The sequence below is a fragment of the Anopheles funestus genome, chromosome 3RL (assembly GCF_943734845.2).
Source record: "Anopheles funestus chromosome 3RL, idAnoFuneDA-416_04, whole genome shotgun sequence".
Taxonomy (NCBI): Eukaryota; Metazoa; Arthropoda; class Insecta; order Diptera; family Culicidae; genus Anopheles; species Anopheles funestus.
In genome coordinates this window covers 13942502-13970148 of record NC_064599.1, presented here as the reverse complement: position 1 = coordinate 13970148, position 27647 = coordinate 13942502, and the positions used below count along the sequence as shown (strand labels likewise).

The window sequence follows — 27647 nt, the reverse complement described above, 5'->3', positions numbered from 1 at the left end:
GTTTTTTTTTTCTCCTTAGTTTCTTTTATTTGCATCGCTACTTTGTGCTGGATAGCTTTTACATATAAGATTTTCATGAAGACGGAAAATTTTTACCTGTATCCATTTTTTTTTGTTTACATTTTTTCACTTTCTTAAACGTGCGCGTGCTAAGATTGTCTCGTATAAATATAAATAGAAATTTTCCGCTCATGCTCATTGTTGTTGTTGCCTTTATACACAATAATAAAAAAATACACAGTTATATAAAAAAACAAACATGAGATTACAGACAGTCGAGGATGAATTTTCGTTGCAGTGTGTTGTCTTTTAGGATTGCTTGTCTTAACCTGTCCTGAGCCGTGAATGTTGCGCGCGCCGTTTTGGGTCGCGGATTTTGATTACTACCAGAAGAAACCTTTCCTACCAAGCCTAGCTTACGGCTTGTCACCTTCATCTCTAAGCTTAAAGCGTAAAGTAAGCTCACTAGTAGCTAGCTGTGATCGGAACGCGGTGGAATGGTTCCCAACCAATAGAAGCTTCCACACGCACAGAAATATCGTATGCTCTCACCGCTTGCACCTTAACAGATGTTAGTGTATCGTATTGGACAGTCACTTCCTTTACGATGGTTTAAGGCAAATGCAGATGATCGTATACACAAGCTCTGTACGTCTGCTTGGTTCTGTTGGCCGGATGTCCAACCGGTATCGTACCGTCGAACGAACTATTCAAGCCGCGATCGCGATCACGTTCACTTCTTCTGCCATACCTAAATCCGATCCCTTGACAAGAAGGGATTGCCGCAACATTCCGCCTACATTGGTCTGCATATAACGAAAAACAAAGTATCTGCTCAAGTCAAGTGAATAATTTAAGTTTAAACACTAACTTTAAATAGTATACAATACTTAAATTACGTTAAATAAAAAAATATGTTCTCTTCAATAAACAATACTCTTCTACGCTACGTTGACAGGACGTACACATATTTGGAAGGGATGGGACGCAAGGGGATCGTACGGTATTAGGGTTAGGGGTTGATGGGGTGTGTAGGATCGGGAAAGGGGGAAAGGAACTTGCGAGCACGCGAGAGCGAGTGAGAGAAACAATAGGAATGGGGGAATGTAGGAAGGTGTAACTCTCGATGTGGGAAAGGAACCGGAGTACCAGATGGCAGTATGTGGTACACCACCCACCGCCGGGGAAGAAGGAACAAGGAAGAACGGAATTTGGAGTTCAGGATATGTCAGGCATTTGGTTGGTGTGTATGTCTATCCTGTTGGACTTGGACTGGCAGGGATCCGTTTGGAACAATACTGAATGTTGTTCATCCGTCGTAGCGTGTCCTTTTCGTTGGATGGCTCACATGCGTTGGCTCGCATGCAAGTCGCTGGAGAAGAGGAACGGGACGCTCAGAACACGAACACGGGTGATTGCACTACTCGACAACCGAATAGTCGTCGGTCTGAGGAATTTGAAACGTGTTGGTGCCACCGGTATGAACAGGTGATGGCACGTTGCGATGTTATTGCGATGAATCCTTCTTTCCGTTCGTCGTCCTCCGTCAATAAGGGGGGGGTGTGGGCGAGGAGAAGAAAGCGAGAAGAGAAGATCAAGACGATGGAGATCGACCCCAAAACTCTTTCTATCTCTCTCCCTTTCTCCTGCTACTTCCTTTCCTTTTTCGATTGCGAGGGCTTACGAGCTTCGAATACCGAAGCTGTACAGCTGTGGCGTTTCGTTGGAGCGAGATACTCCTGACGCTTCTCCGTTTTTTTTTCTGTGTGTTTGCGTGGGAACGATGCGGGATCCATACTTTCCGGACAGTATGGACGCCACAGGCGTCACGCTTTTATTGGGTGTTTGGTTTTGGGATGATGCAAAACAAGGATCTGATCTGCTTCGATTGCACAATTTTCCTTCCAGCAGGGGTTGTTTGCTGTGCTTCGCCAAACCCCCTGGTCGATAGTGATTCGATCGTATGCCGTCGCATACGTGATTGTAAATGATACGAAAAAAAAATAAACATAAAAAAGGATATTCGCACCAGCATTCTTCTTTGCGAGTTTTGGTGCTCCGAGTGGGTGCAAAATACTGTTCCGTATAATAGTAGCAGTAGTAGTAATATGTAGTAGTTGTAGTAGCAGTGGGTAGAAGTAGCGGATATAGTATACATCGTGTTTAGCGTAGTCCGCAGAATGGCGGGAGCTAACGTGCCCCTTCACTGCTGAAGCGTCGTCCAGGACGCTTGCCGCGAGCTACTTCCACAGGATGAGGGGGGCGTACGCATATATTGTCCTTGTCGATCAGACATATTTCCTTTTTTTGCTTTGCTTTAGTGTCTCGCTTCTCTCTCTCACTCGCACCTTTTTTCTCGTACGCTCTCTCTCTCTCTCTCTCTTTCTCACTCACACACACACACGCATCAGATCACATGCTGCTGTTTGGGAGTGGGTCTTCTGTCGGCGTGTGCCGTTTCGGACCCGCGAGACTTAGCAGAATGGCTGCTTCAGCTTGGCGATGGCATTTGTAAGGTGCAGCACTTCGGTGTTCAGCTGCGAGACGAGCGTTTCCAGCTTGTCGACCGAATCGAGCACCTCCACGCGCTCGGTGTGCGGGTTGAAGCGCACCTCGAACGGTCGCGACATGGTCGAGACCCAGCGGCGGAACTTCTCCTTCGCATCCTCGAAGCTTTCGGCGACGTAGTAGATCGGTTGGTACTCCTGGTCCTGGTACGGCTGTACAGCGGTCGAAGCGGGCTCGAACGGGCGGTGCTCCGGCTTGTCGCTGATGGCGTGCAGCAGCTCACCGTAAGCGGACAGCAGACCGGCACCGTAAGCCTTGACCTCGTCCTTTTCCTTGCACAGACCGAACTCAACCGTGAACCAGTACACCTGTCGGGGTGAAGTAAAGAAAAAAAACACAAACAGGTTAAAAGTGTACACCTCGAAACGTGATCTGTTACAGAATCGCTGCTGATGAGTGACAACCAACGCATGTTGTTGAAAAAGTGGCACACGGCTTACCAAGCCCTGTAAGCTGTTAAATTTAGTACCGACCCAGCATAAGTACTGTGCCCGATGTAAGATTGTGCGCACATAACTGGATCGGAATAAATCATAACGCTAGAATGCCATTGATACGGTTACTACGTGCGGACGGACAGCACGCAACAAGGTACGTAGGCATCCACTACGTCCACTCGCGCGAAAGTCTATTGGCTTAGAGTTCATAAGAACACTGCGAACCGTAACTGACCGAGAACGAGATCTGGCCTTCGTGGCCTCCTTTCCGGTTTTTTGCTGGATTTGGTTTTAAATGCCAATGGCAAACTTCACCATGGTTAGTGTAGCGTTGCCTACACCAGCTGCTCGAATCTGCTCGAACTCGAATCGCCCGGCCGATAGATGGCGCGCGGGCTCGCGATCGCTTGTAAGTAACACTTAGGAGAAGAAAAACAAAACCACCAACGCGATCAAGCTGTGTTGTGATGGCCATGTGATGATGACCTAGCGAAATTGCGACCGCTTTTCAGTTTCCGAGGCGCAATTACTGCCACCGCGTGTATGTGTCCGTGGTACCGTTTTTTTCTTCTTTGAGCGAGTTTTGCGTTCGTTGTACGTTTGGTTGCACCGTATTGCGACTTTACTTACCGTCGAGAGCTTTTCAATTTCCTCATCCGAGGCACCGAGCGAGGCTAATCCGATTTCTTGCGAGAACTGGGCGAAGCTTGGGTCGGCAAGCAGCGGCATGTGACCGAGCAGTTCATGGATGCAATCACTGGAAGGAAAAGATTTGAAGCGAGAGATGAGCATAAGAATAGTCGACGATTGCGTATAAACCAAAAAAAAAACGGCCGAGTTGAAGATTTATATGACGGGGGAGGGATGGCTCAATACTGCTATCGCGCTAGGAGGGATTTTTTAATTCACTTTTAACAATATCTTTACAAGAAACGGATGCATTACTGGCCCATTGGGACACGATTTTCGTTCCTAGGATGCGTACCCAAGGGTTGACGCTATGGTAACTTGCCGCTTCATCAGTCATAAAGCTCCACCAATGGCAACCATTTAGCAGCACCAAGGAGAAAGATCGAGCGACACCGATTGAAAGCAATCATCATCGAGCGTCATCGACGACATCCTATCGTATCGGAAAAATCAATTAGAAAACGGCCACTCTTTTACAAGCGCTTCCTTTGTTTCCCGTTCGACGGTCATAATTGAGTTTCCCTCGGGAGCGAAAAAGTTCATGAGCCGAGTTATTGTCGGTATTCTAGTGTACGCTGAACGATGGGCCCACTTGTTGCACCATCGTACGTGTTGTGTTTGGCCGAAAGGTGAAGAAGGAGACATTTATAAATTCTCCTACTACTGCACCAAAGTTAAAAAGACATCAAACGAGCGCTCGCTTCAAATGGCGCGTGGGAAAATTGGGAGAAGCTTTTGAAACTCCCGTAGGAAATGACCCCATTTTGGGACCAAAGCCAAAGTTGCTCCAACGTGAACAGAAGGAAGTCTGGTCTGGCAGCTGTACCGGAAGCGGTGCAAAAGAGAAGAAAGCTGCCGTTAAAATCATTTTATTCTATTATGACATCTTATGCCTTTTTGCCACTTTCACACAACGGTTATGTTTGATTGTGAACCAAGTGTGCCAAAATGGCTGGAACGGCAATCCGGCGTGGGTGGCGAACCCCCTGTACGAGTATGAATGAAGGATCAAGGAGGTTGAATCGAGCGTCGACAGTTAAGTGGTGAACTATAGGTCGAATGAAACAGTTTCAATGTCAGATATTCCCAAATTTAAAGAAAAAATATAATTGTGAGCAGTATTTTTTGGAGATTTTTTAAATTAAAGCATTCTACCCCATATCTTCAACATTTGAAGAACGTCAAGAAAAAATATAAATTTATCATAATTCCCTCTTAGCAACTGCAACATCACAGTGTGAACTTTCACTTTACATTCCATTCGAATGTCCTTTGCCACTGTCGGGAAATGCTTTGGTGGTAAATGGTGGCGATAAAGCATAAGAAAATGGAACACTACCTTCCACTTTCCACCACAGCTATCTCACATGGCCACACTACACAAACACAAAAAAACCACACACACACATTCGCAGACAAAGGAATCATAAATTGTTCTACAAGTGATGCTCGTCAAAAGAGAAGCTCAGTTCTAAAGGATGGGAAGAAGTCAGCGGCACATACATAATGGAGCTAAAAGTGGAAGTGAGGTTGACTTCCGGATTTGCACTTTGTGGAGGGAAGCAAGATAGGGCAATGGAAAGAAGAAGTAGAAAAAACCAGTCAACTTACGGTTCCGGTGTGTGGTAGGGTGAGTTGATGTGTCGCACGTACTGCGTGCTCTGGAAGATACGGAACGCCAGCGAAGCGAGGAAATCGCGAGCCGTCAGCAGACCAGCGGCCGGTCGGAGCGTGAATCCGGTGTTCTTGCGCAGGAAATCGCTCATTTCCTGGAGCTGTGGCAGGCGCTCGTTCACGAAGATCTTCTCCTCCTCGAGCTTCTTGAAGACGGCAATGTACTCGGAGCAGGCATGCTTCACCATCAGCTCCTTCACGCGTGCGAACACGGCCGACCAGGTCTTGTTTTCCGTTTCGGTGTAATCGATGTGCGGGATTGGGTCTCCACTGTAGGGTTTGAAGGATAAGCGTTGGTTGGTTAGTTGATGTACAATCACCGATCAACTCGCACCATGGGCGAACAGAACGGAACGAAATACTCACTATCGGTAAGCGAATGCGATTTCGGCAATTTCCTTACGACGAGCACGGTACACCTGATCTGCGAAACCGGGATGGTTCATGTCAAGATCCGGCTCGTACTTGGTCATCAGATGGTTGCAGTTGTCCAGCTCGGAGGCGTGCTTGGGGAACCAGGGCGCCTTCACGTTGACGTTGTTCTCCGACAGCAAGCTAACGCTACCGAAGGACTGCGTCTGGCGCAGGGAACGGATCAGCTGTAGCAGATTGGAGCGGGCCATATCGACCTTGACCAGGACGTCAAACTGGACGCCGTCGCTGCGCGACTGGCGCGACTCCAGATGTACCACGGTGCCGTGGTACGCTTCCACCGCCTTAAGGATGCGTCCAAGCGATCCCATACCGTCCCGCAGTCGGACGACCACGGCGGCACGGACCACCTCCTTCTCGGCTTCGGGCGATTCCGAGGCAGCGTTCTGCAGCACAACTTCCTCCTCAGTTAGCCCAGCGTCTGTAGCGGAATTGCGGAATTGACAAAAGTAAGAGCACACGATTAATAATGGTCTTTGTCAGTCCGGTGCGCTACCATAACGCCATCGAACCGTGTCCCTTCGTTTCATCGCTCTCTAATCGTACAAGTAAATCCTTTTTCCACGTGCGAATGCTTTCTGCACTCTCGAAAGGTAATTTATTGCTACCTACGCGAACGACTTCCGACCGCTTGGATTATGGTGAAATTGGGGGGATTTTTTTTTTGAGAAATCTACACACGATTACGTCACGCGTCCACGGTTGACGGAATGGACCCAAGCCCAGCTAGCCGTTAATGGGTAGCCATTTTCTCACTGGAGAAAGGTCCATTCGAAGCAGCTTATTTTTATTTCCACCCAAATGACCACAACAGAACATTGTCAAAAGAGTGCTTCTGACATAAAGCATGAATTATGCGACGAGGAAAAGCTTTCTTGCTTGCAAGGGATCGTTAGAATGGAGCCACGAAGCGAAGGGTTATGGTTCTGTGCTGGACGATATTTACGTCCTCTCGTCTACCATTCGCGCTACACCACGACACACATCACGTACCTGTTTCCTTGTCCTCATCGTCGGCACTTGGAACGTGTTCCTGCGGCTTTTGGGGTAGCTCATCAACTACGGATTGGTAAAAACGACGGCCACACACAAAACAAATAGCACAATAAGCACATCAATAATGTCATGCAGAACGTTTCGCAAATTAAAACAGCATTCCAGCATTGCTTACCTGCGACCATTCGAATTTCCTCTTCGTCATTATCCTGATCCTCGACTGTCTGTTGAACCTCTTGCGGAATTTTGTCTTCTGCACGCAGATCAACCCAATATCACGTCGGATCACGGATGGATGATTTAACCAAACGGAAATAATTGGCAACGCAAAAACGCAAGCGTAATGGAAAAAAATAAATTGAAGGTAACGAAACAAAAAAGTTAGATAAACGAAAACTTTACATAAATCGTAATAAAAGACAAAGAACCGAAGCGGTAGAACTTAATTGAAGGAAAATTGTTCAACAGAGTGTAACAAATGTGGGGTTGGAGGGGTAAGGAAAAAAAATATACTTCAAGACTTCAAAAAAATAATTCCGTACGAAAGTGAATGGAATTGTGTGACCTTCGCTATTTGGTTCAAATTCACTCGATACTACTACTATTACTACCCGGTAAACGAGTAAGAGGTTTGGTTTGGGTCAGTTTGTGACAACTATCCTCTCGTGTTAGCGGGTCGTAAAAGGAGAGAAGACAGATGCGGAGAACACTCCCTTCATTATCTGGTTTTGTGCGTTCTAGGTTGATCGTAAGTTCTAGGAAAATTAAACGCGGTGCTCTCTCGTCCAACTTCAAGTTCGGTTCGCTTGGTCTTTCAAGGGGTGGACAGTCGTCGAAGTCGCCGTGGGCTTACCTTGTTGATGCTGTTCTTGGGCCTGCAGAATGGTACACTCCAAACTAGAGTCTAGAGGCGGTGCCAGGAACGGGTTTTCGCGAACGTATTGTCATCGGTTTTAATCGCAATCATCAGTCGGGTTTTTTTTTGTTGGTGGAACAGCATACATGCAGAACACGAGTGGTGTGTATTTTGAGCAGCCAAATTGACCAACCCAAAATATAACGTGCGACGAGAGAAGACGAAATAAAAGGAAATAAAATCATAAGTAAAACAGGATTATCCACTTAGCCGTGAGACAAAGAGATTACAGGAGTCTATCAACATGAAAGCAACAATAATAACAACACAAATCACATGCCCACAAGCCGGAAGACATTCACTACGCGCGCTTACTTACCGTTGGCCTTTGCGCGGGCCTCGTCCAGAACGGTTTGTTTGGTTTGCTTAACCACAATCGTCTCAAAGCGGGCATCGTCGACCAGAGAACGGCGCCGGGACGGGTATCCGTTCTGGAAGGGGTGGAAAGATGGGGGGAAAAAATGGTAAATTAATTGTTTCTTAATCATCGGCCAATCACTGACCGAAGCTTGCAGCTCGGGGTTTTACATCAAAATGTTTTAATTGCAAGGAGAGTAACGCTGACGTGACGGCGCAGAAAAAAAAGAGTATCCTCCGAACGAAGAACACCACATAAAGCTGGCAAGGCAATATGGGGAGTTGATGTGGCCGCTAAAAATGGTCAAAGCCATCCGGACAGCCACTCTTGCGGCTCGAGGCTAGATTAAAGCTGCATGTTTTATGAGCCTAATGACCATCGCACTTGTCGCTAAGGTGCCGGTGTAGTACCGATCGCACGCCACCTTAACGCCTTGGCAGAGTTGGGTGTCCGGTGGGCCGTGATTGAAATGTTTCGCGGTGCGCGGATGGGGCACATGGCTAACGTACGCGTGTGCTTGCTGATGCAACGGCAACCACTACCAGCTGCCGCTTACTGGACCCGAGGGAGTACCCTCCCCCCCGCGAGATGGGTACCAGCGATGACGCAACCGCGATGCAACTAACACCGGCATTAGCTGCAGGTGCAACTATAGTGCTCAGTAATGGTGATGGTGTTGATGTTGCTGTTGCGAACCATCAATCCGTCGGTTAGCTTCCAGCTACCGGAACATATGCGTGCACGATCGTGCGATCTCGGTGCGAATGGCGATTCGGTTTTTACGGCCGAAACCTTGACATGATCGCGATCTACCGGTGCGCAACGAACGAACGGATTGACCTGATTAGTAGGCTACCTCCTCACAGTTTTCCTCTCTGTCCCTGCCTGTCTGTTCCCCCCGGGCCGCTGTTGTCAATGATCACAGTGGTGTTAGAATATTTTCCCCACCTTAAGCCATCGATGAACTTCACGCGACAGTTCGATGGCGCTGGTGGGTAGTAAATACTGACCCGAAAATCGTATCGTTACATTTCCGCATTGATGCGGTCGAAACGCTTAACAGCGTTGGTGGTTTTTGTTTCAAGAGCAAACAACAAGATTTCAAATCCCATTCGAACCAGGAACCCTACGCCGTTAGCTCACCGCAAAACGGGCCCCTTTGTGGCAAGGGACGAGGAATGGACCTTCACGTCACTTAGCGCACTGGCACTGGGTTCGTCATTGACATTGGCAACGGTTCGGAGCGCCTGAACGGCCCGAGTTGCGTGTGAGCAGGTGCTACTGAGCAACATTCACGCCACGGTTGTGGGTGCGAATAAGTTGTTACAGCGCTTGATCGCTTACGATACACTGCTAGACACGCATTATCGTTCGTAGTAGAGATACATCACCAGTGACAGGTGTTAGCTGTCAGTACCTCCAATAGAAGCTCAATGATGGCATTCCACCCTCACAACGTAATCTGCATTCTGCGCGTCTTGTCTGGTTGGAGTTTGCATCTGCTCACACCCCGCAAACCGGAGTTCCTTGAGCGGAAAACGAGATCTTGTCGAAAGATTCCCAACTGCCGAGTGCTCCGGAAGGTCTGAGGAACAAGCCTATCTGGTCGGTAATGAGGACCGGTTTAATGACACTCACTATGCGCTGTTTTGCTGATTTCTGCCAAATTCAATGTCAATAAGTAGATTATGTGTTATATGTGTGTCCCCGCGAGGTGAGGCGAGTGAACGTGATCTTGTGTTTCTTTGCCAGCATACACGCATTACAACGACAGCCATTCGTTGGTCGGGCTTCTACCGCCGCCCGCGCCCATTCTATGCCCTTCCAACCCGTATCTTTTCATCCAGTTTTGACGTTGACCTTGAGATAGAAATCCCTCGCGCACGGGCACGATCACCTGCGCCTGTCCGCAATTATGGCCGGTTTTGCCATATTTTCGGTTGCGCCCGGTGAAAGGAACGTCTCGCCGAACAAGGGACACGCGATATTGCTTTGCCCCCGCTCCAGGACGTGGACCTGAAGTACCGTGCGCGGGCAATCACTTCCGCAAACTTGGGCCTGTAACGAGTTTGTTGATTTTTTGTGCTAAGGAGACTGGACTCTAAGGAGTGTCGTGTCCAGCACGAGATACTTGCTGGACTTTGCTCGGTCTCTTTGATGTCGCTTGGTGGTCAGTTTCACCCAGGGCCCAAAGAATCTGGGGTTCAGAACTCTGTTCTCAAACCACTCAACGGAGGAAAATTGGCATGACGGTTTGTGACTCCATTGTTTAAACAGATGCCCATCCCATTATTTACCTAACGGAAGTAGCATCTTTCAACGGAACTCGTACAGCGTACGGATAAACATAGCCACCACCTTCCAAGCTAACAAAGAATATCATAAGGATACTTTAATAAGGCATCTACGAACGTTGATGCCATCCCCTTCGTGTCTCTTACCACCAAATGTCTCCTTGTGGGGGAAAAACTTTGTAACGCAAATTAGCATCATTTTCTTGGCCGCTTTCCTCCAACCATCCACCAACACCGCTACCCTCTAGTCTCAGTATGCATAAGCAAGCCGTACGCGACATTCGATGTGTGATCGTGTGTCGGCAATGGTATGGACGATAGCGAGCGAACAAAATGGGCCGACCTTCGGTAGATGCATTTGTTCGTCAGGCTTCAGGTACTGCGCGGTTCAGTTTCCTTCCGTTTTCCGAAGTGGCCAGTGTGGCCTTAACCTCAAGCCGATCGAGAGTGAGCGGGGTGCGAGAATACAGTATGACGAGAAGGAAATTGGTCATAATTAGGTTGGTTCCATTACGGTGACCAATCGATGATGAATCGATTTCGGTGCAGGGTAACCGCTCAAAAGCTTCACCACCCTACTGTACGATTGACGATCGTTTCCTTTTTCCTGTTGTTTGAGAATGTTTTTACTGCGTGCTAAAATCATTGACGCTGCCCAGGTGAAACTTTTATATGTGGGCTTTAAAATTTTTAGCGGTTTTTTTTACTTTACCGTTAAAGAAAATTTTATTCTATCTGAGGATGGAACTGGAAATTTCCAACTACAAATAAATGATAAATTTTAACTCAATTTGGGGAATTCTTAGCATCTCCAAGCTAACGACGGCACTTTAAAAGAATCATTCTCAAACGGCCAACATTGTGTTATGGAAAGAATATCAGTTTTTGGTAAGGTTTTTACCACACAATCCTCGATGTTTTTCAATGAAATGCTAGTGCACCACTCTATCAACCACCTGTGGAGCTAGCTTTAAAGCTGCTCCAAACGAAAAACATACCATTGCACAGATGCAATCTAGCTTCGGTTTCAGAGCTTACCCTTCTACTTTAGCGTGAAAAGATCGTTCTAGAACAAATGTTCACGATTTTAGATTATTCAAGGATAAGGCTACGAGTCAGCCATCGCTATTACGATAAGTATTCTTAGTTGATTTTTTGTTTGTTTCGCTCTCGATCTGACACTACACACTTTTTAACCCGCTGAAGCCTTGCAAAAATCACATTTAATCTGTTCCCAGCAATTAATCATACGTAAGTGGTAGAATCTCAAACAAACGAACCACCTGGTTGTCTGTCCAGCTTGGACTAAGGGCTCACGATAAGTGCTTTTATTCAAATCTATCGCACTCTGCCACAGAGTAGGGATGCAAACTCACACTGCATTGCTAAGGAAGTAGCTACAACTTTGTGTATGCATATCTATAACCCAGGGCAAGCAATTAAACATCGTCTTATCGTACGATCGTTGAAGCACGATTCTGATTGATCTTTCCCTAGATAAAGCATTGCTTACAAAGCGTTTTGCCAACTCGAACTATTGTTTATAGCTTTTCAAACGTTTTTTGTTTGTTTTACGATAGCAAAACTACACTGGACACACAAAACCACACTCGCACTCACACTCAATCACTGTTCGAGTTCCTTTTTTTGCTTCAGATGCTTTTGTAACTTGGATTTTGCTTGATGCACACTGAACGACCGGCTTTCCCAGCACTTGCTACTTAGGACCTTACCCGTTAGGGTCCGGTTTTAAGTAAACATCCCACCCGTATACAATTCTTACCTCAATGCTGTAAGATTTCTTGATCGCGAACATTTCACGGTTCTTCTGGGCAGCAGCGACAGCCATCATGTTTTTAGGATGATATTAAGCTTCTTGTGTTAAAGTTTTGCAAAGTGCAACGTTTGGTAGCCTTTTTGTAGCCGTAACACTTAGCACGCGTTCTGTGTTGATTCGGCAAAAACTGCTCTCGTTTCGGAAGGCGAGTAGCTCTCGATTCGTCGTCTAATTAGATCGTTGATTTCGCTTTAGCTCGTTCGAAGCGACTCCCGCTGATTTGGGTAGGATTTCGCTACGTATTCTTGACGTTTGACCACAGGTTTTCAAATGCTACTCGAGTCTAGATTGGTCGTGACTGTTACCGATCCGGACTCTGGAATCCTGTCTGTTCGTTATACTTTGTGAAGAACACTGGTCGTCAACAATAAAAACTCGCACTAACGCACCGTTTATAGGGGGTTGGACGTAAAAGCGAACGATTTTAAATTACTACGGCGAACTGGCGTCTCGCAGGACCTTCTAGTGTGTTTTCGCTGTCTCCGAAACTTCGGCACTTTGCAAAAAGCAAGCAAACCAATGAATGCATGCCGCTTTTGGTTTGCATCAGTTTAAATACCCGCGCCGGATCACCGGTCCGGTTTCGGGGTGGGCAGAAAACACAACCACACCACGAACACCACCACGCGACGTAGCACAGGCATCCCTCCCCTCCCCTACGGCCGCCCGTTTGCGAGACGACACGCACAGGCAGCACGATTTGCTACACGACTGCAACAAAGCAAAGCTCGCGTGAACGGGACGGTTAGCTTACGCGCCGTGCGCGAAGGAACGGATCGGAGCAACAGAGTGTTCGTGTTTGTTACACCTGCTACAACGACCGCCGGTTCGGGATGCGAGAGTGAGCAAGAGAGCGCGTGCGCATAACAAATCCGCGTGCAACATACATCGCCGTACGACACAAACAATAGAACAAAACGCACAACCACAATGTGCGACATCGTACGCACTTGTACGGCGGTGTATCCAGAAGAATAATGGTGTACGCGCCAAGCTTTTGACCTGTTGGGCTTTTGGTATAAACATAATTTTGGCATCAAAACTAACGAAACTCCACAGGTAGTGATCTGACGCACAAAATGACGAGACGTAGGATCGTCGTAGCGGTCGCCAGGAATCAGACCCGGGCCCGGACAAGGTGAGGCGGACATTGGTGGGACCTGTGGGATTTTTACCTCCAAAAACTCTCCATAACTTTACAGGCGTCTCGCGTCGGGTATGTCGGGTTATGGAAACAGGTTTGTCTGGTGGTTCGGCAGTACCGGTGCCGAAATACGAAAATCATTAGAGGTGGCAAAGTGTTTCCGGTCGCCAGCCGAGTTCTTATGCTTTTCGATAGGTTTCATTCTTGCATTTGTTGAACTGAAAGTTGACAGCAGCTTATAACTGGGTAGGTAGGCAAGGGTATCAAAACAATCGTCAAAAAGGTTTTGTCTTTTCTTACCGAACACTAAAGCCTTTTTATCTGTTACCTAACAAATATTGTTGTTTTTAACACGGTGCTGTCTATAATATTGTGCCAACGTTTGACGTCGCAACATCCTCTCAGTTCTTGAGGTTTTGTATTGTCTCCAAACCCCTCGTAACATATTTCATAATTTAAACATCCGAGTATACGAACGATCAAAACGAATTTTGGTGTAAATGTCACCCATGCCCCGGTCGCTACCTGGAGTATTTTGAATATTTTCATCAACACATCTTTTCACCATAATTACCAATTTGATAGCTTATAACCGAAACGTCAGACATCGCAACAAACGGGGTAGTTGCGTATTCAAGTATTTGGCGCGTAACCGAAAAGAGGTCGCCACTTGACCAAATAATAGGATAAACAACAACAGCCATACACGGTAACTTTGTGTAGGTTCGCGTTGTTCACTACATATGTTTGATCTTGGACGAAAAACATACAAATGTAAAGACAAACAAGAAATGCCGCACACCATCCCCAGATTTCGCGAAACCATCCCATCGATCGATCAGTTTTCTTGATCATTCTTTTCGGGGGGAAGTCCCTTCAACTTTGCAAAAGGGAATCTCCCAGCGTCACTAGTCTGCTGGACTTTGCTAGCAATTGTCGCGTATGAATCATCCCGTTTCCGGCCTGGTTCGGCTGCTTACGGCAAAAGCTGCGCCGGTGAGCTTACGTTTAAACGGGTGGATTAACCTCACCACGCACGCAGTGGAAGAATACACCATTCGAAGAATCGAAGAAGCAGAGATGGAGTGGAATATTTTGTCGGATATGTGTGATTTTTTGCAAGTTTTAATTCGTTTCTTCTTTCTGCTAATCTGTCATGGAATTTCTATGGATTCCACCCCTTTTACCGTCTAGTGAGTTCTTGAGCGATCAATCATTCCGTTAACGTCCGTTTAAGTCAATTACGATGAATTTATCGACTATTTATTGCGTATAAGTTAAACCGAGATGATGCGTGCCTCGAGAACAATAAGATAATGCACTAGTGAAGAAGCGGCGATTATCGGGACGAGGTATTAGATAACGCGACCGGAATTGATGAATGAAGGCGAAAGATGCTGTTTTTCCTCATTCATTTGTTTTTGTGCAAGCGTGCTCGTGGGCACGTTGCTAACGTCGGGAACTTAACATGCCGCTGCGGTGATCACTATCGGAAATAAGTGGAGATCACTTTCCCATCGATCTGGCTACCATTCAAGCAAATCTATTGTTGTTGAAGCTTCAACAACAAAGGGCCACGGGAGCAGGTTTGGTGTCAGGGGGAGTTGTTGACTACACTTTCATTCATGAAACTGAGCCAGAATAGAGGAAGCTGTTTGGTACTTTGGAATAATCTAGACTAGCATTTGCACGTCCCTTTCCAGAAGGCTGATATAGCTAGCAGTGACCTTCGCACACGAGTCACGTACGCAATACTTTCTAAATGTAGAAAAAACACAGCTATTGTTTGCGCGTATTTCATTGCGTTTTTTCGTTGTTTTTTTTTTAATCCTATTAGTACTGTATAAAATGGTTGTTTGTAAATGTGTAGTGTATTCATTTGATTTGTACAATAGTTTGCAAAATATAAAGCTGTCAAAGAAAAATGTTACCATTCACTTTCTAGACTACAGTTTGAGCGATTAAATTGATCGCATATGCAATGTACATAATTATGCTACTCTTCTCCATACCGCCTGACCGGTAAATAAAAAAACCTCCAAATTAAATAAACAAGGACACACTCGTAGGTGGTTCATCTCTCTGCGAGAGGAAAGTGTTTGTGTACGCTTGGTAAACATAGAAGATGAAGGCAGTTGCCTCTCGCTCTCAAGTGCAAGCTTTATTGTTTGGGGTGCACATCATACATCCTCGAGCACCTGACGCCGTCCAAAAAAGCATATGCTCCATTGTGTAAATCCCTCTAAAAAATAGCAACAAAACTACGGCTCCATGCGTACCGGCGCGATGCCTAAAAATAACACTTCAGTGCGAGTAAGCGAGAAAGAAAACGGAGCTATAAATTCTGCATAATTATGGCGCTTGGCGTGTGAAGATTACAATGAGCCAAAATTGCGGCATCACTGTAAGGCCCCGGGTGTGCATGCCGAAGCGAAAGTCCATCGAGGTGGTGACTGTCAAACAAGTGCCGGTTGAAGAGGATCACCCGTGCACGATGATTGACAACGATCAGTAGCGACGCCGAAGCGTTGATTGAGGCACCGCAAGCAGCAGGCGATAAAAGCAACAAGAAACATGGTGGACAATGTTTCTTGGGCCCGTTACACGTATGACGCCATGTGCTAGCGCTAATGTGCTAAGGTGAGGTGGGCAGCGATGTTGGAGTCCTGGGTTAATTGATTCAAAAGTGCGTTCACATGACGTCCCGACACGCGAATCGCCGAATGCCGGGAGTTGGAGAGTATGTGCGGTGCGTGAACATGGTCACGTCTTCGTCTACGGATGATGTCTCTGAACGATTCTTCGCTTGTTTCGAGTGAGATGTCCAGGAGTCGCTATTCTGTACCCATACACGCAAGAGAGACGCAAACCTAAAAAAGGGGTAGTGAAGAGTGTACGCCTAGGTCTCGAAGATTCGCGCAGACTTGCGTTCAGCCTTCTCGGTACCAGTCCGGGAGATGTAGTGTTTTTTTTTCTCTGAAAGGATGATGCTCAGAAACGAAAGTTTGCATCATCCTTTTCGTGTATATAAGATGGTTTTTTTTGTTACTGAAGCATGTATGTTTATTTTGAGGAAACGCTCGGTAACCAGACTGCCGAAAGCTATGCAATTATAATCGTAATTAGACGTAGTATAACAATATAACCTTGCAAAACAGGTGCCAATTTTTTGTTGTTGTTTGCTGGTGATGTGTTTCACCATCGTTTCTAAGCTTCGCCGTAAAAACTCATTAAGATTGAAAGAATCGTGCCATTTTTTTATTGCCGTTTTCGCCTGGTAAGTTTTGTGTTCTTGGAGTAAAGCGCACCGCCAAACAATCTGCTGCGTGGTTTCTGCTGATCGCGATGTGTGTGTGTGTGTTGAAGATGGTGGTGATACTACACGGTAAGAGGTGTTGACACATGCGATACGGATTCATGACATTAGACCAGATCGTTGACCAGCGGCATAACGGCGATCGTGGTGAGCGTACCGAACGGCGCAATGGTGCAAGCCCACCACGATGGAATCCCCTGCGTGACTATATCGGCCGTGGTACGTCATTGCAAAATGCACAGACCGTAGCGAGCGTCTTCGGAGATTCCCCGATTCGGCGAGTTCCAACAAGTCGATCTACCACGCTGTATACCCCCCAAAACACCTGGGGAGTGTTCTACTATGAAGACGGGCCTTTTACCGTAGCAAACTGCAGCGTGACGACGCTCGATCAATCCCCACTTCCCACAAACTTTCCCTTCCACTTCCATGGGTGCTCCGTAATGCCCATGCTGTCGTCCATACAGGTGAAGAACCGGTTCCGGGTAATTCCAACGCATCGGCGTCATTTTCGAACTGAACGCACGACGTACGGGGTGTGTACGTAACGAGCGAACTTGTCGGTGGTACTCATGGTTCCAAAATTTCCCATGTCCAGGTTTTTCACTAACATTTGCTATAAGGGAGGTGGACGGGAAGTTGTGGCTGTTTTGAAATTATCTACAAACGGCGACTTTAGGAAATTAGACGACGCTGAAAACAAACAACTGGAAGAAAGCAAAAGCGTTTCCACGCTAATCATGACAGCTTTATTGCGGGATCTTCCAAAATAACTGTCCATTAGAGTGGCGCTGTCTCTTCCGCATTCGGGAATGAATCTTACGTTTGTTCTTCATCGACATTTTTGTTTTTTTTTTTTGTAAATTGTTTGGAAATCCCATGAATTTCTTCTCAGTATATTATTGATTGTTTATGTGCGTGGATAAGCTCTGTAAGGATGTTTTTTTGTTGTACAAAATCCCCATAATTGTCCTTACTCCAACCGGTTTTATTTATCTGTTCGTGGTCCATGTGTAGCACGTAGGATAGGCTAGCAGCTTTAAAAACTAAGACAGGCAGTATTGACAAACCTGGTTTGGAAAATTGCATATTCAACGCACTAACTGTATTAAACGGTTTCAATTATCAGCGAACAACCTGCTAGATGCTGTTCCTAGTTAACACCTGCCGGTCGTGAGGTGTTCTAGGTTGAAATGTTAATTTTAAACACAAAAAAATTCAATCAAAACCATACACAGGCCGGCAATGACATATGATTTACGCAGGCAATGGTGGTTCAGATCAGATTTGCGCTTTATGTATCAGCTAAGTCTTACGTGGTAGGATGATCGACAAGTTCTGACAGACATTATGTGTTTTGCTCTTTTCCGGTTCACACAACGAAAACAGCATCCAGTGACATTAATCGACTTGTTCTAAAAACCATACTGACTCATATGGTTATGGCAGATAAAAGGATCAGCCAGTCATGGATTGTGCAGGGTAGTCTGTATACATTCATATCTGGACCATTGTTTTAAGCGTTTTTTTTTTTGTCGAGTAAGATGCTCGTAAAAAAATAAAAATTGTAGCTCCCTACAAGGTGTACCGCATTGCATGCGGTCAGAATCGATTCACCTTATCATTCTCCGGACTGACGTTGATTACATATTAGCTGGCGCGGAATGGAATGAGCAAATTAACCTACTCGCGTCGCGGTATTTCCTACCACTTATTCACCATTCCGGCCGCTGTGTAGGTGGAAGTGCGACACTACCCGTACATGCCGTACATGCCGCGTACGCGTACTGAAGTGTTGTTATAAGACACTTCTTAGTAACAGGTGCGCTGAAATGGTACTACGGAAAGCGTTAGCGCTAGTTCACCTGTTTAATGGAATATATGCTAATAGAAAATCGTAAGAGTGCGAACGAGAATTATACTTTTATGAGCTCGGAATGGACTCGGTGGCCCTTGCTCTCGACGGTGTTGTGCAACACGCTGTAATCATGCGTTGACTGATCTTTATCATTGATGTCGAAGCAACAGAATTTGTTGTGCGTACTATTGCATGGCGAAAATGACCTCTAACATGAAAATGGTACAATTGTAGCTTTGGGTTTTGTTCTTCACTGTATCCTGGTGGGGATCCTTCACCGGGAGTAGTGAGTAAATAAAAGCCATTATCCATGGTATGTTGGAAGACAATTCTCTACACAACAAATAATCGTTCCACAGATGATGCTTCACAGAACGATGCATTAATTAAAGTAGCAGACATCGAGTCACCTGTTCCACGTCTAAGGCATCTCGTTATCAACCATAAAGGCGTTTGCTTCCGATAATTCGCTTTGTCACAATGATCAGCGTACCTTGCTTTTCTTTCTTTCATTCATCACTCATGGTCTTCGATTCGGACCGATGAGGTGGCAAGATAAATTACACCCTTCGAGCCAGATCGAAGCACCCGCCACGGAGGACATACACGGGTGCAAGAAAATGCAGCTAGAACTCCTTACTTTCAAGGTTCGACCGGGTCCAAGGATTGCCGACCCGTGTGTGTGTGTGCGTTTGTGTGTACGTTAACCACCTGCACACACGCGCTTTTGGACTTGCCGTGAAGGCAAGTCTCATTGTCTCCGTATCCTTTCCCTTTCCGTGTACAGAACGAGGTTCTTGAGATTGACGCAGTGTGGCGGAAGCCCACTGAAGGGTGCATAACAGCAAGGACGTGTGTGCAACGAGGTGGGTTTAGAACGTTCTCTCCGACCAGCAACCCGATTCGCGTGCAGTTTGTTGGCCCCTAGAAACTTGCACCGCCAGAGCGGTCCTGTAGCGGTCAGGTTCCAGGTCGTGGCCTGTACCTGTTGCGTTGGTGTTGGTGAGAGTAATTAATTTATTCTTACGATTGTGCACGAACATTGAAGTTTATTTTCCCTTCTTTGCGATCGTGAGGCTTAAGAACACGATCACGGATCTAGACGGTGCTGGCGAGTACTAGTGCGAATAGTGTGGACATGGAGCCCCGAGCCTAGGCTCTCTATCCCGGCAGTGAAGTGTCATAGTTGGGGTCCCTCCAAGGTCTCTTCCCTTATGGGCAGCCTTACCGATCTGGGGCCTGTCTGTTCCGTTTCATTTTCCAAAACAAAACAAAACAAAAAACTTGTTCCAAAACATTTGCTCCAGCTAGCCAAAGTTTTGCATTGTTCTCTTTTCGCTCGAAGTATTACTATTACTTTGTGCGTTGGTTGGATTTGTGTGTATGCATGTGTGTGTGTGTGTTTGGTGTTGTTTTTTCTTCTTCAAAACATTCGTCTTTGCTCCGTACATTAACCCTCGGTGATTGGGTTTTCGCTGGGCTTACGATGATGGTCAACGGTAAGGCCACCGAGGCCGCTAGATGACTGTCGCCATATGCCGCGGAGATTGGAGATCGAAGCCCGATCGTGCAAACGTGACTCGATGACTCGTACCGATCCAACTGGCAACTTCCCATTCGCCATCATTATCGCCGTCATCATCATCATCGTCAACATCAACAGGTAACAGAGCATTCGCTGAGCCTGATGGACGGAACTGCTCCAACTGACACTGACATTGAACTTCGGTGGACTTCGGTTCGGAGCTGCGGTGGCGGTGATCCGTGTCCGACCGAGCCGGTCTTCAAGCACTGTTCCGTAAGTTGAAGCTTGTTCTTCACCGGATCAAACCACCCTACACCGTTTTCGGGGACCTCCGGCGTAACCGAAAATGTTGAATCTTCTTTTCCACCAAATTAGCCTTCCTGACAAACTTCCGATCTGCCGACTGTCGATCAGTTTGCTCCTTGAGTGAACTAATGAAAAAATCAAACGAACCGAGCTTGGGACGCATTTCGTACCGATCGGAGAAACACAGCATCGACGATAGCTTAAAAGCACGCAAATCGGAACCAAAACACCCTCGTCGCCGACACGTCGATTCGATGGGGACTTTGTTTGGTTGTTACACCGTGCCGTTTTTCGATCAGTTCACTGTAGGCTGAACGCTGAGTAACGCGATCGGACAGTTTCTGGTTGGTGGAGGTATGCGGCCAAAAACTCATACTACCTCTAGCCCATAGCACACCCCATCTTTCCGCGTGCGAAAGAGCCATGATCCGGCTGAAGGTCGACATAATAAACATGAAAACGAAACCGAAACCGAAAGCAACCGTGTGGAAGACGGCGATGAAGACGCGAGGTGAAGCAGGAAAAAAAAACAAACATCAAACACACACAGCCGTACGCTTCATCAGTGCGATCGAATTGGAACTGAAGCACGAAGTTGATGGTACGGGTACTGCGAAAATGGAGTACAACAACACTTAATGGGTGTACATGAAATAAGAAAAGAAGAGAACAATCCTTACGCCGTGAAATGATCTTAATTGAAATGAAGTCGTTCGGATGGAATGGCGAACAGAACACATTACCGCACACAACAGTGGTAAAGAAAAGGAAGGAAAAATCAAAACAAAAATTATAGCATCTCCAAACGTACTTCACCGGGCAGGCAGGTCGTTATTGTGTTATTATTGTGTTCGGGACAGCTCACAAAACCAAGCGATCCGGCATTACATTGGAACAGAGAAAATTAATTAAAGAGTTTTGTTTTTTTTTGTCGGTTTGGTTCACTTTCTTAAACCCAATCAATAAGAATGGTTTTACGATCGACTATCGGCAACGTGTGATGACATGATCACGATTCGATCGAAATAAAACCAACCTTCCGGGCATGACACTTGGCAGGGTGATTTGTTAGCTAGTAATGATCTTAAACATACACATACAAACATTCATTTAAGCGCATGGAATACATTGTTTTTGTCCAATTAAAACCGTGTTACGTCGGGATGTAAATGACAAACGATGGATGTAATGATATCATACTTAAGCGCGTGTGTAACATTGCGCAGTTAGTGCTATTTCAGCTTGTAATAAGCTACAGTACCGAAATCGTGTCCAGTTTGTCGGAAAACCCCCCTTTCGCATTACAATCTATCCACCCGGTAATCGGCTGTTCATCATTGAACTTAACCTCAATAACCCGCCGCATGAGTACATTGCGAGCGTCTCCATCGAACATCTCCGGTGGCCGGTCGCCTTCAAAAAAGCAAAAAAAAAACACTGGTGCAAATGTGCGGAAAATATATCGGACGCAATGTTTTTTGCTTCTTTTTCACTCTACCATTCGTTTGTTTTTACAACCATTTCCCGTACATGACCAATGTTTCGGTCGGTTGTAATGGAAATGGCAAAAAAAATAAATAAATCTAATTGTAATTAGCAAACACCGGAACGACGAGTAAACACGTCGGGCTTGTCCGATTGTGACTGATGGTGTAGCACACACTGTAGATGTGTTTTCCCGCCGTTCAAAAAGGCCACATCATACTGATATTTGGTACTAGAGTTCGTTTTGTTTATGGGAGTAACATCGACAACTCCGAGTTATGTAAGGCCCGATCACAAGAGGAAAGCATTACGATGAAGTTGACAACCGTACGATTTCGGGTGTGGACGAAGAAAAAAGAAGCCCCAGAATCGGTAGTCGCTTATTATGATGAGCTTTAAAGCGATGATGGCAGAAACCGTACAAGACAACGTAGTGCCGATGGGTATGGTAATTGGTCGAAAGTTGACCCCAACCGCTTATCAAGAGGTGACCGGGCTCAAGTATGTCCATGCCGCTTTACAGCACATGTGTACACGAAACACAGAGCCGGTCAAATTATTCTCGCCTCACTCGCTTCACCCCTCGTTCACGGAGTTGTTCCATCACCTGGAACAAGTGTCATGCGGCGAGCTGATATCGGTCAAGTGCTAACGAGTCATCGATTTTCGTTGCGCTCTTCAGATGTACGACAGATCGAAAGAGAAGGGTATGGAGTCAGGCGGTCCTGAGGATACAACGGGGGTCCTTACTGGTTTGGCCAACATCAAATCTGGCGGTGACGTTTTGGGTAAGCGTACAGCGTACATTTTGCTTTCACCCAAACGCTCTTGCGTGCTTCCGGGTGCAGTACCGCTGATGCACTTTAGCAGCGAGTTAATTTCGTAGGAGCATTTCATGGGGTAATGCCGAAAATTGGAATAAGCGAATGGTTCATTGATCGCTTAATAAATCACTCCACTGCCTTACATTGTTCTGCACATGACTGCCATTCACTTTCTACCCGTCGTAGCTACACACGTGTGCTTTTCACGTATTTTCATGGGAACCAAATAAATGATGCATCGTGCGTCAGTACGGCACAAAGCGGAACACGTGGAAACCATGCGGAACACACCAAGATGGTCAATCTGTTCCCTGTGCCGAATGGGAACGGCCATCGTGGAAAATTGCACACGGCAATGGCGGAAAGGTTAGAACGAATCTTCTTTCCACCATTTTGTACGCCACACTCGTGAATGCGCCCATCAATGTGCGGCCACACGTGTGTGTGTGTGTGTGTGTGTGTGACGTGGTTCGCATCACGATTAGTGCACGCTGCAATTAGATAATATATTTTGCCCTTCCATTTCTACCATGGCCGGGCTTCTTAAATCCGATGCAGATATTAAACCGCATTTAACGCGGGCACGAGAGCACCATTGAAATTGCAATCGAGATTTCAGCGCGAAGGGCGCGACAAATGCTGCCTGCATGCGCACGAGGACACTGGAGCTTGGGTGAGAAGAACAGGCGGTTACATTTTAGCAGCCGATTTTAATCTTTTACCAGTGGCACGGTCAGGGTCCACGCAAAATGGGCAGATATCGATTCTTTTCGTTCCGCTCCGTTGGTTTTATAAAAGAGTTGCTTAGACACTTTGCGATGCAGAAACGGAAAATGGAAATCTTATAAAATGGAAATAATTAAAAGTTTTTTTTCGGTAGAGAGAAAGAAGAAAAATCATCGCAAGGTTCCATTTTCAAAAAAAAAAAAAAAAGGTAACATAACCTATGTTTCCAGCAGTAATTTGGTCATTTAATCGAAGCTTTTAGCATGGCGGAGAAATACGTGGAGTTTTACAAAATTCCCAAAAATGCAATAAATTCTACCAAACCTTAATTTGCTTACGAAAAAAAAATAATCATATTGAAATAAAAAGTGCACTTACCTCGTCGCATTCCTCCAGGAAGATCTGGATGATCTGGAATTGCATAATCTTCGATGGCGAGGTATGCATGTTTGCGATTTTTAAAGTTTCTTTATAAAGTTACGATGTAAAACACGCAATCGAGCGGTAGTAAACTTTGAAGCAAAATTTCTCCGGTCAATCAATGGAATGGGCGCTTGTGTGCAAAAGTTGCCTTTATCGTACAATTTGATAGCACTGGGCTAGTAACGCATATATTTCGGCAAAATGACTAACACACGCGCACACACACACATGCACAAACACACATACACACTCGCAAGGAAAGCACAGCTCACCGGGAGATTGAAACGAAACGTTATCACTTCGCTGGCGATAGCAGAACGAATGAGGATATCGTTCCCGGGCGGATTCCTATATCGCTCGATCCCATGCGGGATGAAACAGGATGTGCAAGATCATCTAGATCAGAAGCTGCTCTAGATCGTTTATGGCAGATGTTTTTGTTTCGAAATAAAATTCGAAAGTAAATCTTATACGGTCGCGTTATATGCGATTTTTTTTTCAAATAAGTTTAGAATTATATGTCTGGTTTTTTTGCGGAATACTGTTTTATGTTTATTGTTTATAATTTATAGTATTTTTTATTTTTAAATTATACATAGTGTATTGATACAACTAAACATTAGTGAAAGAAGGGTTGTGATTTTGTTGTTGCTTACAATCCCACTTCAGAGCTTCTTCGCAATTAATTGTTACGAATAAATTTGGAAGTTATAAATCATAATAAATTAAAACCAACGAGCTGTTAATGTGCTGCTTATAAATTATATAATAAATTAGATTTGGTAATAGAACAAATACACCTATGGAAGTATTGTGTGCAAACATTAATTATGTTCCCTTTGTTTAACAAACAAAACATCTCAGTAAAGTAAAACTTACGCTAGGCTTGGAAGCGGCGCCTTAACTCGTTGACAACTCTGCCCCAGAACAGGTGCAGGCACTATTGACATTAGACAATTTTAGTCTCACTGTTTGTTTTTTTTTTCATCCTCTAACGCTCACGTACCATACGATCGTGTATTTGTGCGTCCAAAGGTGTCACCGTGGTCCCGTATTAGTGCCGACACGGCAGTACCCCGATTAACGGGTACGCTAAGTCGATGGACCGGTTAGTGTATGCCGGTAGTAAACGCTTAACCGACCGGGCCCGCGTACTATAGGAACGTGTTTTGCTAAATTATATGACGATGCCCGTGTATGTTTGCCGTCGTGTGTACACGTTTATCTCGTTGTTTTTTTTTTGTACTTTCGTTCCACTCCGTCCCGTACCAAACAATCCGGCGTCCGATGAGACCAAAAGCTTTGTCCTTGAAACATAGATGATCTATTTTTTCGCTTGATTTGTAGTTGCTTAACCTTCTCCCCTTGTTGGAGCGGTTTATTTCTAGCAGTTAGCGGATTTGTAGAAAAAGTAACTGCTGCGTTGACATATTCAGGTCTGAGGTTCCGAACCGGCCGGAGAAGGTACGGAGGCATCAACGAAAGTGTGCGGTACTGAGCAATGTTGTGAAATTCGCCGTGAAATGATCGATGATGGAGAAGAGTTTTGGCCGTGGTATGGCATTTGTTTTTTTAACTTCCGACGAGGAAAAAAATCAAGTTGGTATTGGAATGTTGTAGAATGATACAGATCGCTTCCTGAGGTGTAGCGCATGCACACATTACCCTATCCTTCAGCCAACTAGTGCATATCTGATGGTTGTTTCCGCTGACACTTTACTTGTTTGGTTTGTTTTAGGTTTGGCTCGTCGCGTCGGACGTTGGAAGAAGCTATGAAGGTCCCGTTCTATCCATTGGAAGGTTTGCAAACCATCGACGCTACTGACCGCTTCTGTACGGTTTATTGGCGAATCGTACATGTTGGGTGTACTTACTACGTTCTCGATACTACCCCTGCATCCTTCCGACGTATAGCGAACGGTGTCAAATAAGGCAATTGTTCGTACCAGTAAGGGTGGTGTACTGTTGCCATTCACCTCTGGCTGACTCACTGTTGGGCAGGTGGGGTGGTGATACGATCGTCGATCGTAAAATTATACTTGGTTAATACTGCTTGGTTCCGATATGTATGCTTGAGTGCATGTTACTTCCTTTGGTGGATAGTTTTCAGCAGGAGAACCCATCTTAATCGGGCCACAGTCATGGGTAGTTTAATGATATGGTGATTAAGAATTCCGCTTCGTTTACCATCAATAAAAAATGAATTGTTTTAAAGTTTGAGTGAGTTGTAAGTAGTTGTATGAGTGGCTAATGCTTTCAGTTATTTATTGAAGAAAATCTAAAGAAATACAAAAGTTAAGCAGAATGAAGACTTATTTCAAATATCAATATTATTTATGAACTGAAGGCATAGATATTTGAATTTCATTCATGACTTATAGAAAAATGTGTCATTTTCTTGCTGTTTTTTTTAAATAAATCAAGCGCTATATAATGCACCAGCAAAAATAAGTTTAAAACATTACAAAGAAAACAGAGCTTACAATTTATACTTTTGTGGTTTAAAAGATACTTTCGTTCATTGAGTAAAAATGCCTCAACAAACAAAACTAAACAACAAATTATTTACAAAATTATTGTCAAATATGTTATTAATAATAAAGCAGCACTGATAAAATTTCATATTATTTCCGTTAGCTTCCGGAAAACAGTTTGTACGTTTCTGTCCTATAGCGTATCGTTTTGAACTAAGAAATTGTCATATTATCCATGGTAACTCAACATTCAGATCTCGCTTGTGGTATCGTTTTCATTTCCATGGCTCCACCGTCAGCTGCTCAGCCTGCCGAAAGATCAATCGAAACAATGACAGTGGCTCGAGCAATAAATAAATAAAATTAACTTCCACCCCCAATATCGAGTTATCAAGCCCACCCATCACGCGACGGATCTTTCGAGAGCTTAGGTCCGGTTTTATTAGACTCGAGAAAGATATTATCTGTTCCATGATTTATGTTCGCATCAACACGAACACAGTTGTCCTAGGGCTGGGTTTGCCAAAAGCAGTCCCAAACAGTGCAAAGATGCCATAGCCATCGCACCTTACAATATCTGGCCACTTAGCACCCACTGTCCTCGGCAGCTTGTTTGCGAAGAAATAAGACATGTATTTAACGGGTTTAAGATGGAGAATAGAAAACAAGAAGGCTTTGTAAATTTAATGTTGCGCCCGATCGCGTAATGGCACCTTCAATGACCGAGGGGAAGGGTGAAATAAAACAAAACCGGACTAATGAACTGTGATTAAAAAAGAAAACAGAAAACTACCAACACACCTTGGACCAGCTTCCTGAACGTCCAGAACGTTCCGACGCGTCTTCGGGATCGTTGCGAATGGGAGGATTAGTCGAAACTGTTCGAAACTGGATTTTTTTGGTATGAATTGGATTCACCACCGAACCACCGGGTGTTTTGATACGGGTTAGTCACGGGCAAACCGTTGGGAATTAACCGCCCCATTGGTGCACTTGTGCTTAATGTTTTTTTTTTTCTTGTAGAATTAGCGATCGAACCGTACGATCATGGTTGAGTGAGTCTGATCGTCAAACGCGAAAGTGATTCACTTTTCATAGAAGTAAATATTAATTTGTAGGTGTGTGGGCACGTTTGTACACTATATTATTAAGCTATCTTGCATTTCATCGGGCACTCTATTTTGGCACCATAAACACCGTTTATGAGACACCAAATTGCCACCACTTGCCGGTAGCCGGTAGGAAGTGACTCGGAGTTGGATGGATGGAAAGGCTTCCATAAAACTTCTCTCGCGAGGAATCGTCACCAAACGCTATCGTCAAGGATGGAGGAAGGTTTAGTTACGGTCCGAGGTCATTTCTGT

The 27647-nt window shown here is 45.3% G+C and overlaps 1 protein-coding gene across 2 annotated transcripts; it reads right to left on the bottom strand.

Moving 5' to 3' along the window:
• Positions 1-4: 4 nt before the first annotated feature.
• On the bottom strand, positions 5-24110 carry LOC125769985 (tyrosine 3-monooxygenase). 2 transcript variants are annotated; one of them, XM_049439105.1, is made up of 9 exons: positions 23765-24110; positions 8033-8144; positions 7651-7701; positions 6973-7050; positions 6795-6860; positions 5736-6222; positions 5307-5639; positions 3636-3762; positions 5-2876 (listed from the first exon to the last, which is right to left on the bottom strand). In XM_049439105.1, the coding sequence occupies exons 1-9, from the start codon at positions 23831-23833 to the stop codon at positions 2475-2477; spliced, it is 1725 nt and encodes a 574-aa protein (XP_049295062.1). In that variant the 5' UTR covers positions 23834-24110; the 3' UTR covers positions 5-2474. The 2 variants fall into 2 exon arrangements, with proteins under 2 accessions (XP_049295062.1, XP_049295063.1); XM_049439106.1 differs by lacking the exon at positions 23765-24110 and adding an exon at positions 12149-12735.
• Positions 24111-27647: the final 3537 nt, after the last annotated feature.

Excerpts from the sequence above, each read along its gene's own strand:
- LOC125769985 (XM_049439105.1), bottom strand. The coding sequence starts at position 23,833 with ATGCATACCTCGCCATCGAAGATTATGCAATTCCAGATCATCCAGATC. Across the intron at positions 3,763-5,306 it reads CCCTACCACACACCGGAACC|TGATTGCATCCATGAACTGC; the intron begins GTAAGTTGACTG and ends TTTTCCTTCCAG. Across the intron at positions 2,877-3,635 it reads AAATTGAAAAGCTCTCGACG|GTGTACTGGTTCACGGTTGA; the intron begins GTAAGTAAAGTC and ends TCACCCCGACAG.